The sequence below is a fragment of the Opisthocomus hoazin genome, chromosome 4, assembly GCF_030867145.1.
Source record: "Opisthocomus hoazin isolate bOpiHoa1 chromosome 4, bOpiHoa1.hap1, whole genome shotgun sequence".
NCBI classification, from domain to species: Eukaryota; Metazoa; Chordata; class Aves; order Opisthocomiformes; family Opisthocomidae; genus Opisthocomus; species Opisthocomus hoazin.
Genome location: NC_134417.1, coordinates 939,213 through 963,402, shown reverse-complemented (window position 1 = coordinate 963,402; position 24,190 = coordinate 939,213). Strand labels below are relative to the sequence as shown.

The 24,190-nt window shown below is 40.5% G+C and overlaps 1 protein-coding gene across 3 annotated transcripts in view; it reads right to left on the bottom strand.

The window, feature by feature from the left end:
• PIK3CB (phosphatidylinositol-4,5-bisphosphate 3-kinase catalytic subunit beta) overlaps window positions 1-24,190 on the bottom strand; it is a 290,809-nt gene that overhangs the window by 10,557 nt on the left and 256,062 nt on the right. For all 3 annotated transcript variants that reach the window (XM_075417523.1, XM_075417524.1, XM_075417525.1), the window contains 12 exons: window positions 23,911-23,988; window positions 19,492-19,743; window positions 18,835-18,931; window positions 17,966-18,096; window positions 14,776-14,829; window positions 12,576-12,764; window positions 8,749-8,870; window positions 6,511-6,654; window positions 5,686-5,785; window positions 3,078-3,256; window positions 2,315-2,424; window positions 1,918-1,996 (listed from right to left, as the gene is read on the bottom strand). In XM_075417523.1, coding sequence (XP_075273638.1) covers window positions 1,918-1,996; window positions 2,315-2,424; window positions 3,078-3,256; window positions 5,686-5,785; window positions 6,511-6,654; window positions 8,749-8,870; window positions 12,576-12,764; window positions 14,776-14,829; window positions 17,966-18,096; window positions 18,835-18,931; window positions 19,492-19,743; window positions 23,911-23,988 — 1,535 coding nt within the window. The remainder of the gene's footprint in view (window positions 1-1,917; window positions 1,997-2,314; window positions 2,425-3,077; window positions 3,257-5,685; window positions 5,786-6,510; window positions 6,655-8,748; window positions 8,871-12,575; window positions 12,765-14,775; window positions 14,830-17,965; window positions 18,097-18,834; window positions 18,932-19,491; window positions 19,744-23,910; window positions 23,989-24,190) is intronic.

The following is a 24,190-nucleotide window of genomic DNA, read 5'->3' as shown; positions in this document are numbered from 1 at the left end:
AGGTGGTTCTCCGCAGAGTACTTCTGCCCTACCAGAATAATTAAATTATGAATTGTCATTTCTACTGTAAGTTTACATCCTCACAAAACCTGCCCAAAGGAAGCAGAAATGGAAGCTTTAGCATGAACTACGGGCAAGTTCAATAGCATAAAAACCTCTTCAGTACTTCAGTACAAACGCACTAGGACATTATGCTTTTTCTCCTCTGACTGTACAAAGGCTAGAACTACTTCATTGAAATGGCAATGAAAATTGAAACTTTAAGGAAGCTGCGAAACATTTTTTCCCAATACAATCGTGGTTGTAAATATATAACCTTTCCCATCAACCTCACCTTACTACAGAATCTTGACTTACTCTCAAGTTACTATCCACTACTTACCATGATTCAAAAATACAACTGAAAATATGCAGCAGCTGAGGTTAGCAGATGGTAAGCATGAAGCAGATGGAAGTACTTTTTTCTTACATACACAAATAATAAAAGTCTTTCGCTGCAGTATACTGACAAGGCTAAGCATGTAAAACTTCCTGTTAGATTCCAGTGATAATCCACTTGTCATCAACCTCCAGGCAGAGCATGTGGCTGTGCACCCATACAGACTATAACATCCTAACGCAAGAGGCAACAACATTACAGCAATCAGAGTCAAAAGCCTTGCTAAAGTCAAGGTAAGGACGCCCACTACTCTTTCCCTGCTTCACAGGAAGACTAGTCAGGCATGCTTTAGGTTTGGTAAATCCATAGTGACTGTTCCCAATCATCATCATTCTCTCTGCACAGCAGCACTCCTAGAAGAGAAGGCCAAGCAACCACCTTCTCCTCTCCCAAGACCCTCCTCTTAAGTCATTAATATAAGACAGACAATCCTCTGTCAAATTCTGTAGGAACCAGATGGCAAGTATAAAACTTCTTTGGACAGCAATACATTCATTTGTGGCCACAGCAGCACAAACCACACACGTCCTTAAGAAATAAGACTAAGGGAAACAAGAAAATGTTAAGAAGGGCCACCTATATCTGTGCATTCCACAATTCTGGTAATTCTCAACCAGAGAGTGAAACTCTATTACAAAGAATCTCAAGCCTCCTACTCCCCACCCCCAAATTACCAGTACTTAAAGCTGACAAATATCTAGAGAGGGTTTTGCCTGTTAGTTCAACTTCTTAGAGAGTCTTGATGATGTATTCCAGACGCGATCCTCAGCAACTAACTTTTGGCTGGCAGATCTGTGTTCTATGTTCCTCACATAAGACGTTCTTGCATCTTTGAACCTAAGAGCTGCAATTCCCATAATCACTAAGTCCCCATTTTTGCATATCATGATTTTTCATATGCTGATTTTGCAAATCAGCAATCACAAAAAGGTAAGTTTGTTACAGGAGGAGTTTATGAAACAACTCCGTTCGAAAGGCCACAGACACAAACAAGAGGCACAAACTTGCTTGCTGGACTCTTAACTCAAGAACTGTTCCCCAACCTCATACAATGCTTTTTACCGAGATGATTTTCAAAGGACAGAAACAGTAAACTATACAAGAGAACAGTGGGATTTCTAATCAGCGTGGCAACTTTGATAAACAACAAGAGTTACAGTGCACCAGGAAAAATATTCTGCTTGACAACAAACAAAAATCCCGAAGTTTCACTTCACTTCTTCCATTATTTCTTTTCTTGGCTAAATTCTATGGTAATGTGGGTCATCTAGTGTTTGATCGCAAAGAGAAACCTTCTAATTAGTTAAGGTAACTGCTTTCTATAGCCTGTTCACCTTGGCTATGACAACTGAAACCTCTGGGCATTGATACAGACATCCAGAAAGGGGACAGTAGGGAAGGCATTTAAAAAATGGGAAAGCTTTACTGCTAGAAGTGAACTCTCCATCCAAATTCACTAGCCCGCAAGAGATCCTTACCGGAGATCCAGACCAGCTTCTTTCCAAAGTATGTCCATCAAACGCAAAATCTGGAGTGTCAACATGTCCTGTCGGAGATCTGCAATGAAAGGGATGAAGCCGCTACTTCAATTTCTCAGTCTGTTGTAGACAAACTTTCTAATGTTCATAAGGCCTTCAGAAAAAGGTATCCAAACATACTCTTCAAGACTTAAGGTTTAAGTGCAATTAACCACAGTTACATCATCATGACTGACACTCTCTGTACTTTGAAACCCAGACAGAAGATGATGCTTAATTTGTTTACTGATGCTAGAGAAAACCACACTTATATTATGGCAATACAGAGCAACACAGCTTCAGTGCAAGTGTGGGAATGAAGGAGAAGGAAAAATTTTCAATTTTTAGCACTCCTTACCATCACCGTTTTTGAAGATGATCCCTACAAGATCTCCTCCAAACATTTTATTGTTGTATACTATCCACAGAGGCTTCATTTTAGAATCCATGTATCTACACTTCTCAACACTAGAAGAAAACACAATAAAAGTCTAAGTCAAATAAGAATAATTCAATTGAAAAGGCCTAAACATTGTTCAAAACACAGCAGAACACACAGACTTCCAGGCTGCAAATGCTTCAATGCCATCTCTGCTTTCATTCTGCTGCTATGCTATGAGCGCTTACCAAGCTGCGAACACATCTGGTCTAGATGGAATGTATTAGATACCGTGGCTGGCATACAAATATCTGGCGCTTAATTTAAACACCCGCGTTCTCAGAGAACATCGTTTTCTTGATATGCTTTCCCATCAGTTTTCAGACTTTATATTTAAGTGCTGTTAAAAGTTGTAATGGCTTCTGTGCCTACTGTTATAAATGGAAGCCAGGAATGCAGTCTAATTCCCTTTTAGGCTTCTATTTAAATACGTTCAGCTACACTAATGCACTGACTAAGAGAGTTTCAAGTTTCCTGGTGGATCACAAAAATCTTCTCATTTAACTGACACCTTCACCTTGGCAGGTTCCCAACAGACCTCCTCTCACTACAGAAAAGCTCCCTGTGACAGCGCATCTGCCAACCAGCGCAGCCCGAGGCGGCCAACGCACCCACACCTTTCTGCTTTACTGGTTCCAGGCAAAAGCTACGGGGAAATCTCACTCACTCCTCCTTAACTTACTGTAGTTCCGAAAGTATAACAGAAGGATTCAGAGGAGACTGGAGGTCAGAAAGCGCTTCCCTGTAAGCATTTTGTTTCAAACACGTATGCATTGCATCTTTTCCTTTCGCTTTGCTTTGCTTCATGGCATTCAGCTTAATTAAGCTATTTAAAGTCTTCATTTTATTAAGGGCTTCCACCTGAAACAAATATTTTTAAAAGTTATTGCTCTGATTTTACACATAACACAACGCAAAATCCCATTTCAAAACAAAACAAAGTATTAAATAATTCTACAACTTTTTAAAAACGGAAATAATAGATGGCAATTAAGGTGGCACTCCTGAAAAAAGGTGAGAACAGCCTTTGCTAAGTCACTCGTGTCCCAGAAATCCCATTTTCCTAAGTAACGAAGACACTGATGAGATGAAAGCTCCTAGGCTTCGAGGAACTTTTTAAAGCATGACTTAACATTTCCAAAAGAATGAATGAGGTATTTTAATGTATGACACATTTACACAAATTCGTTCTCAAAATACAATTTTGGTCTACTAATTCAACAAAGCACATAACTGAGGTCCCTCTATCCACACTGAAGTCAACGGGAATATCGAGTGCTTCCCACCTGTAACGAACCCAGACGTTACCAGAGACGAGCTACGGACGCAGCCCCTTCACTGCGCGCGCTCAGCGAGTCGCACACAGTACGACATGGCCACGGGGCCACCCGCAGGCAGTCTCCACACGCATAACCACACACACGTAGCTTCCACAGAGCAGACTCTTACATGTTGGCTTGTTAAAATCCTGCTGAAGTTACAAATAAAGTAAATGCTCCCATCCGTTAAGGAGTTCCGAATCACAGCATCTCACCTAAGCAACAACGTTACCTGAGAAACATGTAAAAAGGCAGGCAATTGTCTGCAACCAATACAGCTGGGTTTAACCCCCCTTCTGTTTTGGAAAGTTTTCTACTGGCACATAATTTCTAAGAAAACAAACTAGTGATGTAAATGTACATTACACTAACAGAGAGAAGTCCTTCGGTAACAAACCTAGATGGCACACACAACAAATATAATTTCTACATTGCGTCTACAACTGAGCAGCTTGCCAGCCGGATACAAAATGGTTGCTGTAACAACCGCCTGTATTTGCACCAGCCACAGTTAACATCCTCAGTAATGCCCACATTCTCTAGCAAACAGCACCAATTTGGTAATTACAAAAGCTGATTTCTATACGAGGAAGCTTCAGTCTAACTCACAAGGTGCTGAGTCAAACCTTCCCGCTTCTAGAGACAGCCTGCTCCCGTTAGGCAGGATGCTGGGGAAACTGCACGCAGCTTGGTTACAAAACCGAGGCGATGGAGACCTGCCAGGTCAGCCATCTGTCAAAACCAAAAGTGCCTTTCCACTATTCTTGGAGCTGTACAAACATCAGTGACAAGAGAACAAAATGGAACCTGTGTTGTACAAACAGGAACTTTTTGAAGTATTTCTACTTTGAATTTCTTCCGTGTTTGCACAGTTGGGAATTTTTTTGCCCCTTCTTTGATTGTACTGACATTTGTTTCCTGTGAAGTGCACAAAAACTTTAACGACCTTAAGTCTATAGCTTAAAGCATTTCATCACCTCATCTTTTTATGATTTTGACAATACTAACAAGCCCACACGGGTAAGAGACAGTCTCTGAGAGCTGCAGTAATAAAGAGCACAACTGTACATTCCTGTGCCGTGTGCCTCTCCCGGCACAGCTTCAGTGCAGACAGCATCAAAGCCATCACAAATAACACTCATCAGGCGAGTACCTACTGAGTTAGGTTTTGTGGCCTGATACAGCAAACACATTCACTCCAGACAGAGACCATTTTTCAAAGATTTTTACAGTCGCAATCTAAATTAACTTGCTAAAACTGCACTAGAGACTTCAAACATGATTTGTGAGTGTCTCTTAATTATCTGCTGATACACTTACTAGTGTATTTAAAAGCAAACCTCTCACACTTCTTAGGGTATTTAAAAGAAAACAATCTCTTTTTTTTTTTTTTTTTTTTTGGTACATTTTCTACATCAACACTACAATGAGTATTTGGTTTACTTCAACACCTCTGTTTCCAGGGAGTACTACATTATACTACAACTTCAGGGGTTCTTGCATCACCTCTTGACAAAAGCCAAAGCCGCAGGAAGCAGTCCTGGAGTCATCTAGATGAAGTTTAGGTAGAAAGGTAATAGTTTCTATTGAACAAGCTACCCTTACTGGGGGAAAAAGGTCGCAAGCTTCAAGCGCACAGAAATCCATCCCCAGTTAATAATCCAGACAGTTCACCGTTCGATCCACAACACATGCACGCTGCCGGAAGAATCTCGCACCCTCCGAACACCGTAAAACCAGCTCCCTCGCTCCGAGGCCCCCAACACCAGCTGCGTCCTGCGCCAGGGAGGGCTGCTCCACCGCCCCTCTCCAGCCCTTCCGCTCCGCTGTCTCACCCGCGCCTCCTTCTCTCCCCCGTTCCCTGGCAGACGGACTTTGGCAGGGTAGCCAATACGCCCCACGGGAGCGATGGAGTAAGTACCCGAGTTACAAGCTAGGAGAAGCCAAGGCTTAGGGAAAGGAAGTCTGTACCTGTTTAGCAAGCACCTTCATATGAGCAACACTTCCTCGGCAGTACGCTTCAAGTATCAGACCAAACTGTACGGAAACGGCAGGTATGTGAACCTCTGACCTACAACAAGAAAAGCTTCTCATCAGACTACAGCATTTACAGACTAGCCCTCCTCGAGTCATTAAAATAAAAAAAAAACAAAACAAAAAAAAAAAAAAAAACAAAAAACACAAAACACCTCACGGTCACAAAGATGAGACCAAAAGGCAGACTGGTGAAGAAACACCAGAGCACTTCCGCGCTGAAGACCCTGAGGACTGGCTGGCCTCAAGGCATGCCACGGCGTCCAGGGCAAGGACTGTTCTGGAGGCAGTGATGTCAAGCATCACAACCGGCTGTTTGTTTTCAGGGTCCCCTTTTTTTCATTCTGCAAGGTTTCTGCCATTCTTGGAACCGATCATCAAAAGTAGCAATAACACATGGAACCGCTTTTATTTTCTGTTAGACTTTGAACAATAATATAAATTTTTCCCAACTGTGACATATAAATACTGTACTTTTACTGCACACAGAGACAAAACAAACACTAAGGTTATATACAAGCCTAACTCATCACGTAGTTAGAGCCCAATGCAGCTGGGAACACTTTCGGCCAACAGTGGATTACAAACCACTATAATATATTTTTAATTATAGGCTTGCTCTGATCTATAAATGCCAAAGGTAAAGAAACATAAAGAGGACTTGTAGGGGACTACGATAACAGCTCATTTAGAAAAAAAATCATATTTGAAAGTCCAGTCAGGCTCGACAGTTTCAGACAGACGTAAAGGAAAAACTCCTACCTTAGATGCCAAAATAACATCTGTCCTATTCTCCTGTTGGCAAGTGCTCTCTCTAACAGAAACCTGGAGAGCGCGCAATCAAGAAAAGGTTCGTATTTCAGGACTTGCACAAGTTGAAGCAGATACTGAGAGAGCTCTTCATCACTAGAAGGAGGTACAGGAAAGCAGTCAGTAACTAGCTTAATGACAGTCCAGAATCCAGCTGCATATGAAAAAAATCTGTCGTTGTCGGATATATCAATGGCAAGCATGTCCCCCAGTTTTTCAGTCGCATGGAGAAGGACAATAACACACAACTTAGTGCAACTGCCAGCTTGATCAAATCAGCAGCAGAGTTACACCTCTAACAGAATCGTAAGGCTCTCCAACTTGTAAGTGAATACCTGGCGTTCTGTCATGGGCTTTTACAAGATCAAGATCTCAGCCTGAGTGCTGGGTTAAGGAGCCGGGAGATTAATCATTTCAAATTATTTCAGACTGGACATTGGCTCCCTTTGACCACTCAACCTCTGACTGAGGAGCTGGACCTTTGGAACCACATGAAGAACCACTGTAACCTCGCCGTTAGCTGCAGCGGGCATGGGCAAGAACGGGGAATAACTGTACACACCTATGAAAGTCACCCAGCTTACCACGACGGGGGAGAAAAGTGTTCATTCCACTCAAAGCAATTCAATTTATGTGGCTTTAAAAATTACTACCTGTCAGTTAATAGGTGTTAATTTATTAAGATACACCTATGAAGCGATCCATTTAGCCAGAACATTTTGCCTGGGGTTTTATGTTTATTTGTTTTGTGGTGTTTGTTTTTTATTTTTTTTAAATCATACCAACAACATACAGGTTTTTAGAGGACAAGGAAAGGTACAGCACCCTTGAGAAACCAAACAGTGCCCAAATCAGTCCTACTTCAGAAATGCAAATTTAAGTATTTAGCCACATTTCATAAACATACCTTTATACCTTTGAAAAGCCTCCATGTTAAATACTTCAAGTAATATTCTGACATAATAAAAATAATTCCAAGAATTTTCAATAAAATCCTGTATTCCCCTCCCCAAAAACCCTCTCATACTCCACAGGTACGTCACTCTAGAACAAATGTGAACGCTCCTTGACATTTTACATTTGAGTATCTTTTCTTCTATGAAAGGCCTGCCGACTCCAAATTTTCTGCCTAAGATGGAAGGCGAAAGAGTAGAAATTCTTCTGTCCATCACTTGAAGATTTCAGAGATACCAAGACTGAATTCTTTCATTCTCTTCATCTTACTCTGAAAAACTTCAGTAACTTTCAATCAATGTACTCTGTTGCATTCATTTTAGCCTATTTTTTTTTTATTTCAGCTAGCAGGATCATCCTCAGGTTACAGTTTTTACCAGCTACCTTCATCAGACTTTTTTAAAAAAGCTGAAAATGGATTTCTGACACCCATCTGAACACGATTTAGCTTCAGAGCCAGAATCAAGAATTCTGGAAATAATTCCAGATGTAATGATTCAGTATTATTAGCATAACCCCGAAGCTAAATTGCTTGTTTGCATTTGAAAGAAGTCAAAATATTCTTTTTTATAACCCAAAAGTCTAGCCTTGACCATTAAAAAAAATTAATCATTAAACTATTCACCACAAAGAATTCAGAATTCAAGGACAGGAAATATGTGGTAATGCTGCAAATGATAACGTTATACAAATCTTGCCCTAGGTCACACTGAGGAGCAAAATTATATGTGATAAAGGAAGAACTGCAGATAGCAAAGGCTACTGTGAAGAATAACAAAATCAGTAATTCACTGGTTTTTTCAGTATATGGTACAGCTTACATTTCTACGAAATGATACAGCCAATACCTGACAGAGCGTGAGGTGGCTGGATGGCAGTTTTTATCGCATTCCACTACTGCAATATTTTCTCCCTTTGTTTAAAAAGTTCTCATGTTATCTTGCTCTCCCTTTGTCCAAGAAAGGGGTGAACACAACCCGCTCCGGGACGCAGGTACACGGAGTTCTCTTAGCAACATGGAAAACAGTAATCACTGAACACAAGATGCCAGAACAGGGTGGTTTTATCTGGCTGCCAGCGTGCTCATCTGGAAATCAGACTGCTTTATTTGGCCACCTACTCACGGCAGGCATGTTTAGATCTTTCCTCTTCAGCTTCTTTTTTCCCAGAAAACCAAACAGAATGGAGTTTTTCACCCCAGATGTCTTGCCTGCTGAAGCAGTAGAACATACTCACCTCATCTGCTTTAGACAGCCCACTGCATATTCCCTGACGTACTGGTCTGGGTAATTGAAATCCAACAGTTCCAGCGCTTCCCGAGGCAGCAGCTTGGGCCAGATCTGCAGGAGAGCCTGAAGCTGGTTTAAAAAGATGACTATTAGCTTACAGGTAAAGCAACTGCGTAAGAAAACAGATGGGTCTGGATGGGGTGGGGTGGGGAGGTGGGGGACGAGAGAGGGAGAAATACTGCTCGAAAAAGGGCCCACTTCTGATTCAGTTTCTTACCCTTTAAAACGATCTAGTTTTTTTTTTTTTTTCCCCTGCACCAGGTCTCATTTACACTTAGTCTGAAAAACCTGTTCCATCACACAGACACAACGCACAGTAAACAAAAATTCGGTAACCCCAGATAGGTATGTTTTAGAAACAAAGTTTCAGTAAAATTTAGACAATGTTCTGTAAATGCTCTCATAAATACATAAACACATTGGTAATGGTAAATGTTTTCTATCAAAAAAGAAAAACTGAGGTTTTTGTTGAGAGGTATCTTTACCAAAAATCTTCACCCACCGCAAGTGATGGAGCCTTTTCCCACATGCACTGTCAATAGTAATGAGTCTGAATTGCAAATCAGGTTAAATATTAAAAAAAAAAAAAAAAAAAAAAATCCCCAATACTGAAGACAATGATGTGGTGGAAAAAAATTACAGAAAACACTAGTGTATAATTTTGGACTACCAAGAACAACAACATCTAGAGGTCTCAAAATAAACTGGTTTTATTGCATTTTAACGAAGCTACCTGCTAAGCATATATTTTTAATAATATGTATATATGTATATATTTTATGACTGAAACAGTACACCATTACTCGAAATACACAAGCTTGAACGTGCAAATGCAGTGTATCACCAGCACAAGATCTTTCCTCTCTGTAGGTTATGAGTCATAACTCATGATAAAAATGCTCTTTCCTACAAATTAAAAAGAAAGGTATTTCATATTTAAATAGCAACTTATAAAATCTGAGCGATTAGGAAGATCTTATCTTCCTCCTGATTTAGTAACCCTTTCACACCAACAGTGAAAAATCTCTCTCTACTATACGTCATAGCTCAACTAACGCTCCCAGCTCAAGTACGACAAACACGCACGTGTTCACAGCGCTGCGTAAACACCCACGGGGCCCGCTTCTGAACCGCCTCACCTCTGCAGGTTTGTGAAACCCAGAAGGCAAGAAATGGGCACAGATCAATCACAAAGCAAAGCCAGCGGCCATCCTACAACTCCAACAGTGGAGGGAACACCCAATTTCATGGGCAAATACTGATACGAACACGTAAAATTAAAGATGTTTTCCAATGCAGATGTCCTAATTCCACAGAAACATACATGCAAAAGTCTATTCAATCCACAGCCCGGTATAGGTCAACGACACCAGTCCTTACTACCTGCTGCTCTGCTCACGTTCTGCCCTGGAGCTTTAACCAAGAGCCAAGTGCAGCCCCACCAGCTCCAGGCCCCAGCGCCGCACGCTTCTCGGAAGAGCGGGTGGAGGGACAGCGGAAATACTGGTTGCGTTTGGACAAAGACACTTGCACCATGGAATGCCCTCATCTGCTTTGGCAACAGAGAGGTAACTCGGAAGAACTTCCAAGCACATCTCCTTGTGAAGAAATTCTACATTTCAAAATACATGTATCGAGTTCTTAAAATTTCTCTGCAATATCAAACATGTTAAAATGCTGCACACACGAAATATCACGTGCTGCTCTCACACAGTCTGCAACTCCTGACGAGTCGGGAGAGAACGAGGAACTTCAATTCTCAATAACAATCCAAAGGTTTCAAGAACACTTGAATTTGGCCTTGGTGCGTCAGTATTTTTTCTATAAAGGAATAATCAAAATTTCTTTCCTAAGAAGACAAATTTATATAAGAGACAATACAATTAACCACAGGCCAGTGCTGTTACTCTAGTTATTCAAGTACTTGAAAAATTAGCTGTCCTTTCTCTAATTCCCATTAATGATGGTGTCACTTCACTGGAAGGGGTGGGTTCTTATTTTTTAATAATGGCTAAGTTCTGCTTTGTGAATAAATACTGCCCGTGAATTCTGCCAACGAGTTCTGCCACCCTGCTACTCTGCTGAGCAAGGTTATGGCAACAGCAAGGGCAAACACCATCACAATTCCTTCGGTGCAACTATTCTACCAAAATACTGCCATATGATGAGAGCTTGGATGAAATCTATATGGCAAATAATACAAAAAAGCCGCTTTAATGCGCTGTACGTAACTTTGTGGACTACTAAACTAACCGATTAAAGATGGTCTGCAATGAAATGTAATACTTCATTTCTAAAAAAAACTTCTTACTTTTGAGCTGCATTAATAGAAACAGGAATATAGTTATTTAGTTCATTTTTTTCATTTTTCTTATGAACAGCTGGTCTTTGTTGGGGGGTGGGGATGTAAACATTTCGGCTTAAGTGTACTTTCAGTACTTTACTGAAATACTCACAGCTATCAATAGGCATTAATAAACCTTCCAGCACCAAGGCACGCATGTTGTAGCAGCAGCAATATTGCAACATACAGCCAGTACTATATACATTTGATTTTAATGAGACATAAATTATCAGTCCTGCTAATTTCAAAATTCATAAAATTCATGAGGCTGTCTTGCCTTACCTGAGCAGGTAAGTCATTGGAATACTGACATGTCTATGTCTTACAGAAATATTTGGCATGTTTCAGGATCTCATTTTTCAGATAGACTGTTCTTGCTGCCAAAACCAGCACTGACAGAAACCACACTATTGTCTATACATGAGCAAACGTAAGTACCACATTCCTTCCACGCAGTACACAGTAACAAGCAAGATGACTACATATTTTCAGCCATCTGTCTAAATAAAATGCTTTACATATTTTTTTAGTATTCCCAAATTTAAAGGACTTTGAGCTGTCAGCTAATATCCATGCTCCAAATAACTCTTCAAAACTCGGCTACCAACGGCCACACTTGACAGCCCCAAGCAAGCAATCAGAATGCCTTTGCCAGCACATATTTTAATGAGTGAACAAACACCTGCTTATATTTCTACAGTTTTTGTATTTCCAGACAACTTTTAATAACAAACAATAAATTCAGAAGCACTAAAAGAGTTACTAAGGAACAGAGGATTCTTGCATGTGAAAAGACAAGCGAGCAAGGACTGTGTCGGTGCTACATTCTGTTAGTGTAGTGTCCCTGGCACAGACAATGGGCTGCAATGAAATTCCATTTCTTTTTATAAGTTCACAGAACATACAAATCGAGCTGGTAGGAAGGATGGAACAAAATAAGCTCTACGCTGGAGGCAAACTAAAATTTTGACTGGCTGGATAATCACAAAAATCACAGGATGAACAGAAGGAAGTCGAGTTTTCATTTCTTCCATGAAGACCTAGCTTGTAACAGGCGAAGGTGTGGTCACGCAGCCAAAACGACGAGAACGCAGAGTTCTGTGCCACTAGTGGGTATCACACCTCGCTGAAAAATCACGTCTGCCTCAGTGAGGCCGAACTGCCCAGTTGGAGATGTGGATTGTTGCAATTAGCCTGTATAAATAGTTGCTTTTCTCCTCATTCAGAGGTCCTCTGAAACACGTTTTGTGTTTTGGTTTTTTTTTTTTTAAGATAAGTTCTTGCTTATGTGTCCAGGCCACAGAAGGCATACAGTGAAATTTGGTTGATACAGTAGCACCATTTCAAAACGCCTGTACTTGGGAAAGAAACCCCATTTACCCACGATTCGACTCCAGTATTTTCCGCACCTTCCCTGCCTTTCCCCTTACCTGAGCAACATCTTCAAGTTTGTTCCATTTTAGAGAGAGCAGCAGTTTTGGCAACGATTGTGGAAAATTCTCACGACAGTCATATCGCAAAGTCCAAATAAGATCCATTTCATTTTCACAGAGTTGAGATAAAGGATCTCTTTCCATTATTTCTTTTAGCACAACATAAAACTTCTTACCACCTCGACCCTAGAAAATGAGAAATATGTAACTTTCTGATACATTCAGTAACATTCTTACATTTTAGCTCAAATACTAGAAATCCTACACCAGAAACAACACCAGATAAAACTCCTGAAACACAGAGGAATGGCTACTGTGCCTTTCTTTCAGATTTCAGATTTTTTAAGCTGCAAGAACTGCAACTCATAGATTCAAAACCCAGTGTACAGAAGTTTCTGAAAAAGTAACTAAACTTCAGAGTTGATGGCACTAGATGGCAATATTTCTATTTTCCAGCTCTAACATGCAGAACCTCCGTGCAGCAGGCATATACTTTCCCCTTTTGCTTTTCAAGTGAGCAAATTTAATAGATACATGTATGAAGATTTTTTTTTTTAATTAAAAGCCAAAACCCACTTTCCCAACAGTAAGCAAAGGGAAGCACCTTTGCTAAGTATACAAACCCATATTTTTTTGTCTTCTAATCCAGACTTGTCTTTTCCAGACATTTTGCTCCGGTTTCTCTCTCGGAAGCATTAACATTAGTGCTGACTCTGTAAATGCGTTTGTACGAATGAGTCTTCGCACCGGCTCCGTCAACACCTCCTGCCCCCAGCCGTGCCCCTACACTAACGGCAAGGGCAGCCAGCAAAGCACGGCGTCAGCAGCAACAGCATGCCCTCAGCTAACGGGAGACAAAGGAACTGCTGCTGCAGGGGAAGGGGCAGTGGGCGAGGGGAATAAATGAGTGTCAATGCATATTCTGAAAAACAGTATGGCAGGCTTCAACTGCCGAAGCCAACTTTATCTTCACAAAGCTGCAGAAGTTTCTACATCATGTTAAGAGGCAGGCCAAAGGTCCTTACATCAACAGAAAGTAAAGCCACAAAGGAAAGGTGAGAAGAAATGGCAGGCAAAACCAATTTGGAATCACAGCAGAAACAACCAGCTCTCATCAAATAACATGCCGCACAGATTTCCCCCCTAACAAAAAAACCACATCTGCTGCACACACAACTTCGGTTTGGCTCCTTCTAGAACTGGTAAGTGCCTGAGCACTTAGAATAATTATTATTATATATTAATAAATTACATAATATAAGAATTATTAGAATAAATTCTTTAGGAGTGAACAGACTTTAAAAACCTAGTTGAATTGCAAGGCTTGTTTAGTAAAACTAAGTGCATATTCTGTTTCCACATCAGGACAAGTAAAGTCTTGACAATAAGGTGATTCTTGTATCCGAACACGTTAATCTTGCAAATTAAAAGCCACAATACCATCATGCTGGCACGCTGCTGGCTAAGATCTCCAATGATTTGCACACTAAGTTGTCTGCACCCAAAGCAGCAGTGAGTTGTCACTTTTCCTGAGCACTGTAGAGACTTCGTGTTGTAACGGACACATTTTTTTCAATTAACTGCTTCATTCTCATAAAAAATGCAGTTATAGTTACTGTTGATCCAGCTGGGCTTTCACCATCTTAAATTGCAATCTTCTGCATTTTTGTATATGATACAAAGAAAACGCCTTCCGATTTTGGTGATCTTCTCAAAATCTGTCCTCAAGTTAGAACTATCCAATTCCTCACGAAGAGCGTGTAAGTATCATATTTAAGATATGTCTTATAGATCACTGACCATTTTTGAGAAAGCTTATTTGGAAACATCTGACAATCAAGCAAATCATCATACTTCATAGAACTGAGCAATTTTCCAGCAATATTTTATGAAGCCTAGGAATGTTTTCCAGATCCAGATCTAACGTAAAACTTAGCTGTGCTCTAAATCCATACAGTATGTAAACCAATTGTGCTTTTTGACAACAAACAGCCAAGAAGTCCAAAACATGTTGGGAAAAGTGTATGTATATATACCCGAGTTCTAAGGCAGTTCACCAAAGTGAATTATAGAAGAAATCAGAGCCAGCAGAAGTGTCATTATTTAGGCAGCTGACTTATTTCGAGATTGATGTAGAAGTTAAAAACCGAAAAACTCCAGGAAATTAATTTTAAAATAGTCTTTAGCAGATGCTTACCGTCATTGCAGCATTGTCACTGCTTCTTGCAATCTCAGCTGCCTTTTCAAGTATCTGCAAAAAGGTATTTTCAAATACATTAGATTTAAAAACAAATCTGACTGTACTGAAAGAGTAAGTATAGTGCAAACGAAGCAGACACGGAAATTTTGTTATCTTTTTGATAATTACAACACTACTATTTTGTATATACAGTGGTATAACATGGACTTCTATGCTGTGTCTCTCTTCTAATCTGCAGGACTAGGGAGATCAGTAATAGGAGTGCTCATGACTACCTCCATTCTCTTCTTATTCACCACTCCTGGGCTAAACAGTCTTCCCCATAGCGTCGTTTGCTGCTTCTGTTCGCATTTCCTCCTTATTTTTCAGTACAGCAAACCAGTTCCTCAGCTCTGAATTTTCCTTCGCTTTCTCATCTCTACTTAGGCCGTTTTCAAGGGCACTGCTTCCATGAGTCATACCTGCTACCCACAGATCCACACTTCTAGCCCTTTATTTCAGTGTGAATCCACAAACTTCATCCTTTCACTGTCCGCTCAGATCCCCCATCTGATCTCAATTAGCATTTCCAGTTACTTCTCTAAATCCAGGATCTTCCCTTGTGTAACACCATGAACAATCGGCTTCCAACGAGAACCCATTTAATGATAAAGTGAATATTCCGCCAACAAGCTCTCAGCACCAGTTAACGTACAGCAACCCTCAGAAGCAAGGACTGCTACTGTTGTTAACAGCAAACCAACACTTCCCCAGAAGCTCAGCCACAAGATACTCGTGCTCCCCCTTTTTTTTTTTTTTGCCTTCTGAACATTCTGCTTAGTTTTTGAAGTTCATGTAGTAAGTCATGATGCGTAGTTAAGTATAGATGTAAATACCGTTCTTCAAACTATGCTCTGCATGCTGCCACAACCAACGGAGATGTGTTGGGATGGTGACTGCCTAAGTCAGGTAGGTGTATCTACAGCTGTCAGATGCTGCTGCTTTGCAGAACAGTTCATAAAATGAAATACCAACTAAGAAAGAAGTCTAAGGAACCGCACCATCTCCCTTCCCTCAGAGGTCTGCCTCTCACACCACCCAGGAATGCCACACCACCCCCAGAGACAGATTCAGCCAGACTTGTATTGTCTTTACTCAGGCAATATGAGAAACAATAGAAGACTACAATAATCAGAGCATAAACGCCCAGCAGCTAAAATCCTTAAAAAGGAATACTAACTTGTTTTATTTCTTCCTCTGTATGAAACGCTTATTAGTATGATGTATGACATCTGCTGCTGGGGTACAACACTCTTTTACAGACTGTGAGTAAAAACATGCATAAACAAAACCACAACGTCCTACTCCTCTGATTGATGCTTGCCTCCTCGTGCTTTTTAGAGTTACTCTGTTTGCAAACAAACTTCGAAAGGCCCTGCAAGTCCAGCTTTGTTCAACTGAACCCCAAGGCCTCAGTGCCAGCTGCGCTGACCGCTAACCCGTCCAACACATGGCTCCCGCACCAGTCCCCAGTTCTCTTCTCAGCTGGCCAGGCACTTCTGCTCACCCAGCCAAGCGGGTTGATGCTACCATCAAAAAGATTCATCTGTTTTTGCACAGTATGTTTCTCAAAATAAAGATCTGGCATCCAATTCTCCATTTTCTCGTCAGAAACAAACAACAGCACTGGGAAAATTAGAAGCAGCCACACAACAAGCAAGCCTGATCTAGACAATTCTGAAGAGATTCTCAGCTGAGACAACTCCAGCATCTACACTGTTGCCCCTGACTCAACAGGACCTCCACCACCAGGCTCTCTCAGAGGGTGAGCATCTTACTCTCTTTTCCGAGGGAGACATTTCAGTATAACCACAGAAATGGAATGAATTATCAGAGAGCTTAGAGCTCCAATTTTCCCAGTGATACTGCAAAATAGTTTCTGAACTCCAGGGAATTGCTAGTAGCAAAAGTTACTGGAAAAAAAATACGAACTGCTTAAAAAGCACATTTTGTAGCATTTCCTCGAAGTTGAATGCTTTCAATGAATGTTTCATCACCAGCTCTGCAATCATTTTATAAAGCTGCTCTGTGATTTTCCTCTATCTGATATGCAGGATTTCTCAGGTACAGTTCAAGCAGGGGGCAAAGCCACAAAATAAAAAAAGCCAGCAGCCAAACGAAGTTACAAGGGACGGTGCAGGCCGTCCGCCACTACCTTAATGTCAGAACATCAGGTAACTTGCTCAGTAAAATCTTTTGTCTGCATTCGCCTCCGCATTTTAACACACTGAAAACTTGGTACCACAGGTGCAAATAAAAGGTAAAAAAAACCCTTCTCTTTCTATTTGATTTTATTTTGATGAACCTTAAACCCAAAACCCATCTTTGATCAAGCTGATACAGCTTCATGGTTTCTGTCTTTTTGTTGATGCCCCTCAAAGGTGCAAAACCCTCAAAAAAAAAAAAACAGCTGTTTTCTCCAAGTCATCATTAACTTTCCCAAAACCAGAATTCAGACTAATGTATGTAGGAGTCAAATCTTGTTTCTTCAATGCATCATTAGCTGTTTTAACACTTAATTATGTGTTTCCTGCTCTTAGCTTTAGATGCTGGTTTGTGAACATCTTGCTAGCTAGTGTTCAGGCTACAGACATTACCACCTGTATTCCAAATATACACGTCCTTTGTAGACAGACATTCTCATCCGTATCTGTAGAAAACTGCAGGGCAACTGAAGTGGATTTAGTGCAAGAGCAGGCCTCGTGCAATCCCTTTTCATACAGTACTAAGAGTCTATTTATCCTTACAAGGATTTTAGCTCCTAGAGGAAAGAAGCGTCCCAAAGAGTGAGTAACTTACCTTCGTACAAAGAAATACCAGACCACAGGCAAGCACAGTTTGAAGGCTTCCAGAATGGCAGGTAAGTTTAGCTTTTCGTAAGATGGTTGATATTGGAAACTGATTGTACTTCTGACCCTCAAGACACCATGCACGGAGCATTTGTAAAAGTATACGTCTTCAAAATACTATCTGAAGACCCTGAAGTCAAAGCACTGGCACTGTCACACAGCGCAAGGTTAAAAACCTCCCGTATGTTAACCAGCAGGCAGGAAACGGGGAGTTCGGTGGAAAAGGCGGTGTGGAAAGGAAAGACGAAATAGCTGTTTACACATCAGCCTTCATCCCTGCTCTTCATGTCCCATCTTACCTTATCAAAGGGAGGGTAATTAATAGGCTGCTTTGAATATTCTTGAAATCTAATGTGCAAAGCTGTTGCATTTTCAGTGTAAGGGTTAGTCTGGACGGTTCCCATCGGATTCAACATTTCTTCAAGTTCATCTGAAACATTAGATAGAACAATTAACATTACAGGCCAGGCACGCATTAAAATTAAATGCTCCGCAAGGCAAAGATGGCGCAAGAAATTGCTTACTGTACACAGTGGACAGAAGCACGTTTTGCTGCACAGCGCTTGCACTACAACGCACTGCATGTCCAGCACAAACAACCCACACCTCCTACGCTCACAGCCGTTCGATCACCACCCAACGAGAGACTGGTTTTCTCTTTCCAAAATAAATGTTAACAGTCAAGGGCAGCTGAGATACCCCTATACTGCACCCACTCCCAGTAAGATCTGCAGCTTCTGTACACCAATACAGACATTGCCTCTCTATCAAACAGTACAAAAAAGAGAGGAGTTTTACGCCAGATCTCTTTCAGCACTACAGCCAAGTGGACACAGGGTTGCTCAGGATGGAATGAAGAGTGACACGGAGATTTCAGCCACTCTTACTAACAAATATGAACATGAGGGAAGGACGACTTAAAATCTAATTCACGTATTTTGCTGATGCAAATATTGTCACATACAATATAGCTTATCTGTTCAGTTTAGGACGCATAGCACAGGGAACCAAATGAAACCTAAACTGCCTCTTCAAAACAGGTACAATGTAGTAAAGAGATTATGACAGGAGAATTGGACGTGCATACAACAAATACTCTACTACTTGATACTACTCTTCTTTGGTCTTGTAAGTATTTAAAGTCCAAATCTTAAAAGTTAAACGTTACCAGGAAATGACGACCAGCTGTGCAGTACCAGTTCTCCATTCTTCAGCTGTCCTTTATAATCAAATACCATGGTATTTACCCAGGCTACAGGATAATGCTGTTAAAGGAAAGAATTTTGCATGGAAACCAAGATGCCAGTGGACATTACTCTGCAGCAACCACTACAATGTAAGTAAAACTGAGAGGGTGGGGTTTTTTAAGCTGGTGATCTCTTTCAGAGCAGCAGTTAAACACGTGCAGAGTTGTCAGTATGCGCTCTAGTACCACTGAGGACAGTAAGACTTCATTTTCAGGGGGTCACTCTGCCAGTGTAAAAACGCACACTCCCCCGAACGTAAGCCTAGATGCTGATTTTTTCATCTTTTCCCAATCACGATTCATATAGACTTCAGAACAAAACTGACCTTTTAAATCACAATTTTGCAACCAGACATTTGCCAATGGCTTACAACCAAAATTTTCATGACTTTCTCAGTGCCCGAGAAGCACAAGCAGGTTTTTTTTGTACCAAGACGTGCAACTCTTAACACATACGCTCTTTTGAATTTTTTTTTCATTTTGCATTCTTGAACACTAAAGTGAGAACTATGAAAGATTTCTGAACACTTCTTCCAGTGTAATTCAGAGGTACACAAGAAAAACCAACGACGTAATTACCACTTTTCCTGCTTTCCTAATGGTTTGGTACTTGGAAGGATTCATTGCCTTGGTTGACTTTTTAGTTTTCATCTTATCCATCACAGCGTAAACTGCAAAGCAGAGCCTTGCCATTCTTGGTAGATCGCAGATGTTTATTTCAAACTCTAGTGCTTCATTCCAGACGTGGTCACTTCTCCCAGATATTTCCGTGCTTACAACAGTTTTGCAAAGGAGCTCCGTACCGTGGAAAAGACCAGCCCTCACGTGAACCTGCAACGAAGAAATGAGAAATTTTAAGCTTGCCACAGAACCTACAGAATTCTGCATAGAACATTATGCAGAACATATATGCATTCCATCAATATTTATATCTTAAAAGAAATACTCATTTTTAGGTTTTAAAATGAACCAAACAATTCTTGAGAACAAATTCTTTTTATTTTGCTATTCATGTTCCTGGCCAAATCAAAATACATTTGTTTAATGTTGGCTATCAATGTTTCCAGTACTGAATGATTTATATTACCACACATGACTCGTAAACACAGCTCATTTGTAGTAACAAATACAAGATATGGGTATACAAATGCTTCTACCTTAACCTAAGATGGAAGGAAATTGTAGCAAACAAACAACTACACAGAATGTAAGACTAATTTTCTGAACACAAGTTCAAATCTCCAGGCAGAATCAATTTGTGCTTCTAATTCAGAAAAGTTTTGGGTTTTTTCAGCTTAAGAAAAAAAATTCATTTTCTACTTAAACTGCTTATAAAAATGTACAGAGGGAACACTGCTGACTGACATCAGAAAGCATCTGTAGTAATAACAACAACAATGTACCTAATCCCCAGGAATTCTGTTTTAACACCCAGAAACCAACAAAACCAGCTAGCTTGAACAATAAAAACAGGGAACAGGAAATGAGAAGGGCAAGAAAAGAAATAAGCCGGAGTTACTGGCACTGAAATTAAACACATTACAGGTCAACGCGAAGTTGTGGCTCATTTCTGCATTTCTGTTTAATACCATATGTACACAGCAAACCGCATGTTTCCAAGCAGCCATACTCCTGGACAGTTTCAACAGAATGACAAGGAGGTCTTTAATTTTGTTGCCTGAGCAAACAATAGAGAGAAATGCATCAGCTTCTTTCAGGTGACCTTCCAAAATACCTGTGTTTAAAAAAAAAAACCCAAAACCACCACAACAACAACAAAAAAAAAAAAACAAAGAAAAAAAGAGAGCGGGAACACCACAAATGCAACCCTTTGGCCAACACCAAAAAGAAGTTCTCAATGTTATGGTTAAATGTACAAAATGTGAACTGACATTTCAGGTTCCCCATGCTCCTCAAACAACCTTTCGAACACTCCCTTTAAGCTATCCTATTATTTCTGAGCACCGTAAGGGAAAGGCAGAGATGTTTAAAATTTGGTACAGGTTTCAGTCAAAAAATAATTCACCCTTGAACTCCCGACTGACATAGACAAGATCTGTTCCGGGAGACAGCCTACCCCTCCCTGCTTCAAAGGAACAACATGGTGACTGGCACCGAAGCAGTCCCAGTCTCAATGTACCTTTCTTGCCTACAGGAACTACTGCTCAGTACTAAGCTCTCCACTGGCAAACCAGCTCAGATAAGCTTGTCACTGGCAAACTGCAACACAGTTTAAACGAGTCACGCTAGCAGCAAGCCTGTCTCCAGGGATTATTCCGGGCTGAAGGCGGCATCGGCAGCGCCAGCGGACAGGCTCCACATAACACCCATTCTGATCACCCTGGACTCCTCTGAAGCCGTTGCTACCACCGCACGAGAGACTGCTGCCACAGCATAGGCACCGGCAGAGGTACCAGGCCTCAGAGAACACACCGCTATGGGTTACACGCCTCCTTCATGCAGCTGCCATCGCAACGTCCGTTATTAAATTGACTCACTGACTTACATATATACCACTCCCATTTCATTTCCAGGCTTACAATCAACCACTGAAAGGAGAAGTTCGGTTTAGAAAGCTACATTCACTTGAGTCCCGGACACAAAGAACACTGTTATCTATTTTTGGCACACACAGCTTCACCACTGTGAGTTAACAGCAACGTGAACGTCCGTGAAATGCATCACATGAAAGTGATCTTAAGGAAATATCTATGTATACACAGTACACATGTACAAACCTACACGTAACAATATATGTACACACACACATCTAAAAATCAAAATTCTTGTTGATTATGTTTACAGGGGGGTTTATTTCTCTGTAATTAAAGATTGCAGCCTTATATTCTCCAAAAAGGAAATACTGTGGTTGCTGTCAGAGAACTGATTAACATCGGTTGGTTCACAACCTTCGTGAAACAATTCACCAGATGGGCCTTTATTAATTCCCTTGGACAGTCACTGTACGTTCATCTGTATTCATAATCAAGTTCCTTGGCTGATGTAAAAATATCTTATGGAAATATGGTTACGTCTAGTGTATTATCTGCTTGTGCTTTAAGACCAGAAACAGTAAATATTCTAAAATCTGCCTGTTTCAGTTTGTTGTTTGTTTGTTTTCAAACCAGGAGGTTAAATTCATATTTGCATAATTTTGAGTATTGTTCTTTGACTTGGTATTGTCTGATATTATAACTTAATATGCTACCACACTTCCCTGACTTCTTTTACTTTATTCATGTAAAAAGCATAAGTGATCAAGTAAAATTTGATAGTAACCAACGTCGTATTGTTGGAACACACTGCTATTTTGCTTGCCTTTTGGCTAGTTGTGATCCTATGATTTCCAGTCCTGTTAACCTAAGGGATTGGATCCTAGTTTTATTCTTTTCATTCTGACACTCCCCTTTTACTAATGAAATGGTATGTACCGATGATGCTGCCAAAGAGCAAGACAAAAAGAAAAGCAATTTCAAACGTCATGCATTTGGAAAATTGGGTGTCAGACAGCTGAATGAAGTCACTTGTGCTCTAGGTGAAGACACGCAACCCAGCTCACATTAGCGGAGCGCTATCCATCGGACAAATGTGTTGCTTCTGACTACAAACACTGCGTTTACAAACCCTGTTGGTGGTTTCAGCAGATGGATGAATACTCAAAGCACAACGAAACGAAAAGAACAATGGCAGTGAACTCAACAGCCTTGGAATCAGTAGAGGACAAACACACTCTCAATAGTGACAATTCCAGAACAGCGCAGACAGACAATGCAGGGAAACATGCACAAGCTTGCGAGGTTACTACAAGCATTCTTGCTCTTGGTTAGCTACAGGACTTTAAAGTTTTCAAGACTAAAAAGCATTCAAAATACTAAACCATATTTAGACGTTGGGGCCCCAGGCACCGACATCAAAGAACTGTCGATTTTCCCTGTTTCTCCTCAAGCTTGCAATCATGTATTTTCTTCTTCCTCTAAAAACATACTGAAATTAACCAAAAGTCACTTTTTGTGAGTACGAAAAAACCCAAACCCACTTGACAGCTATGCTGCTTCTGAAATCCACCTTCTCTATTCCCTTTTAAAACCTCTGAGAGCCCACGGAACGCAGAGTTAAGCAGATATTACACCTAGCTAAACAACGCTTTGGACAACAAAAAGGGAAACAGTCACAGTCACAGCGTCTCCGGCAGAAAAGCTGTAACGACGGCTCATTTTGCTATGTAGTATTGCTAATACACAAGGAGGTTGCAACAATAGTTTTGAAAGAAAGAAAAAAAAAATGCACTGAGTATCCTGAAGAGAGAATCAGAACAGCAAGCTTCAACGCCTAATCGAATTTCGTCCTAATCTACAGGACTGGCTATGTAATTTATTGATTGCCAAACAAAATAAAGGAAACAAATGGTCTTCTACCCCACAGGCAAGTGTCTTGTAAAGTCTTCAAGCAGTTGTGCAATCCATTCCCACGTGTTAACGGCCTGTGGTCTGTAAAGCAGCCAGCAGCCCAGCCATCTACATTTTTACAGCAAGTGATACTACAGCGTTTTTCGGTGGCATGTTTAGAGAATAAAAGACAGGCTGTACAGAAGCATGCAGTCCATGCTTTGGCACACAGAGAATATATTCCGGACTACAGAAATACCTTACGTTCCACTGAAAAATATTTACTATTCAACCTGCTTCTGTTTGTCAGCTGTGTATGACAGTTCACTTTGAATAAGCTCATTTCACACCAATATCAGTACTCTACCGATACTGTCTTTAAAAGATCAAGTACCATATGAACTACCCATAATTATTGATAATGTTCTAATGCACACATCCAGCTTCAGACAACAAAGCAATACTTTAGCAGTAACAATACTACCAATATAACTGCGAATAACTAAAAACGCTTACATTTTTGCTGAATTGAAATCCGTATGATTCTGAGTTCACTAAACATTGAATATCATTATCAACAGAATGTTTTCTAATACTAGATATGGTTACTTACTTTGGCATTTTCTTCTGTATTTAGTTTATTACCCTTTAACAGAATAATCTTGAAAGGGTTGGAAATATCCCACACACTCTGAAAAAGGAAATAAAGACACGAGTTCACTCTTACTCAGTGTAGCATATTGAGATCTATTTTATAAAATATATTTGGGGGTTGGACTAGATGACCCACAGAGGTCCCTTCCAACCCCTACTATTCTGTGATTCTGTGATTTTAAGTCATAAATACAAACTAAAAAAGATGCATTTTTTTGAAATATAAATGTGAAGTCTTG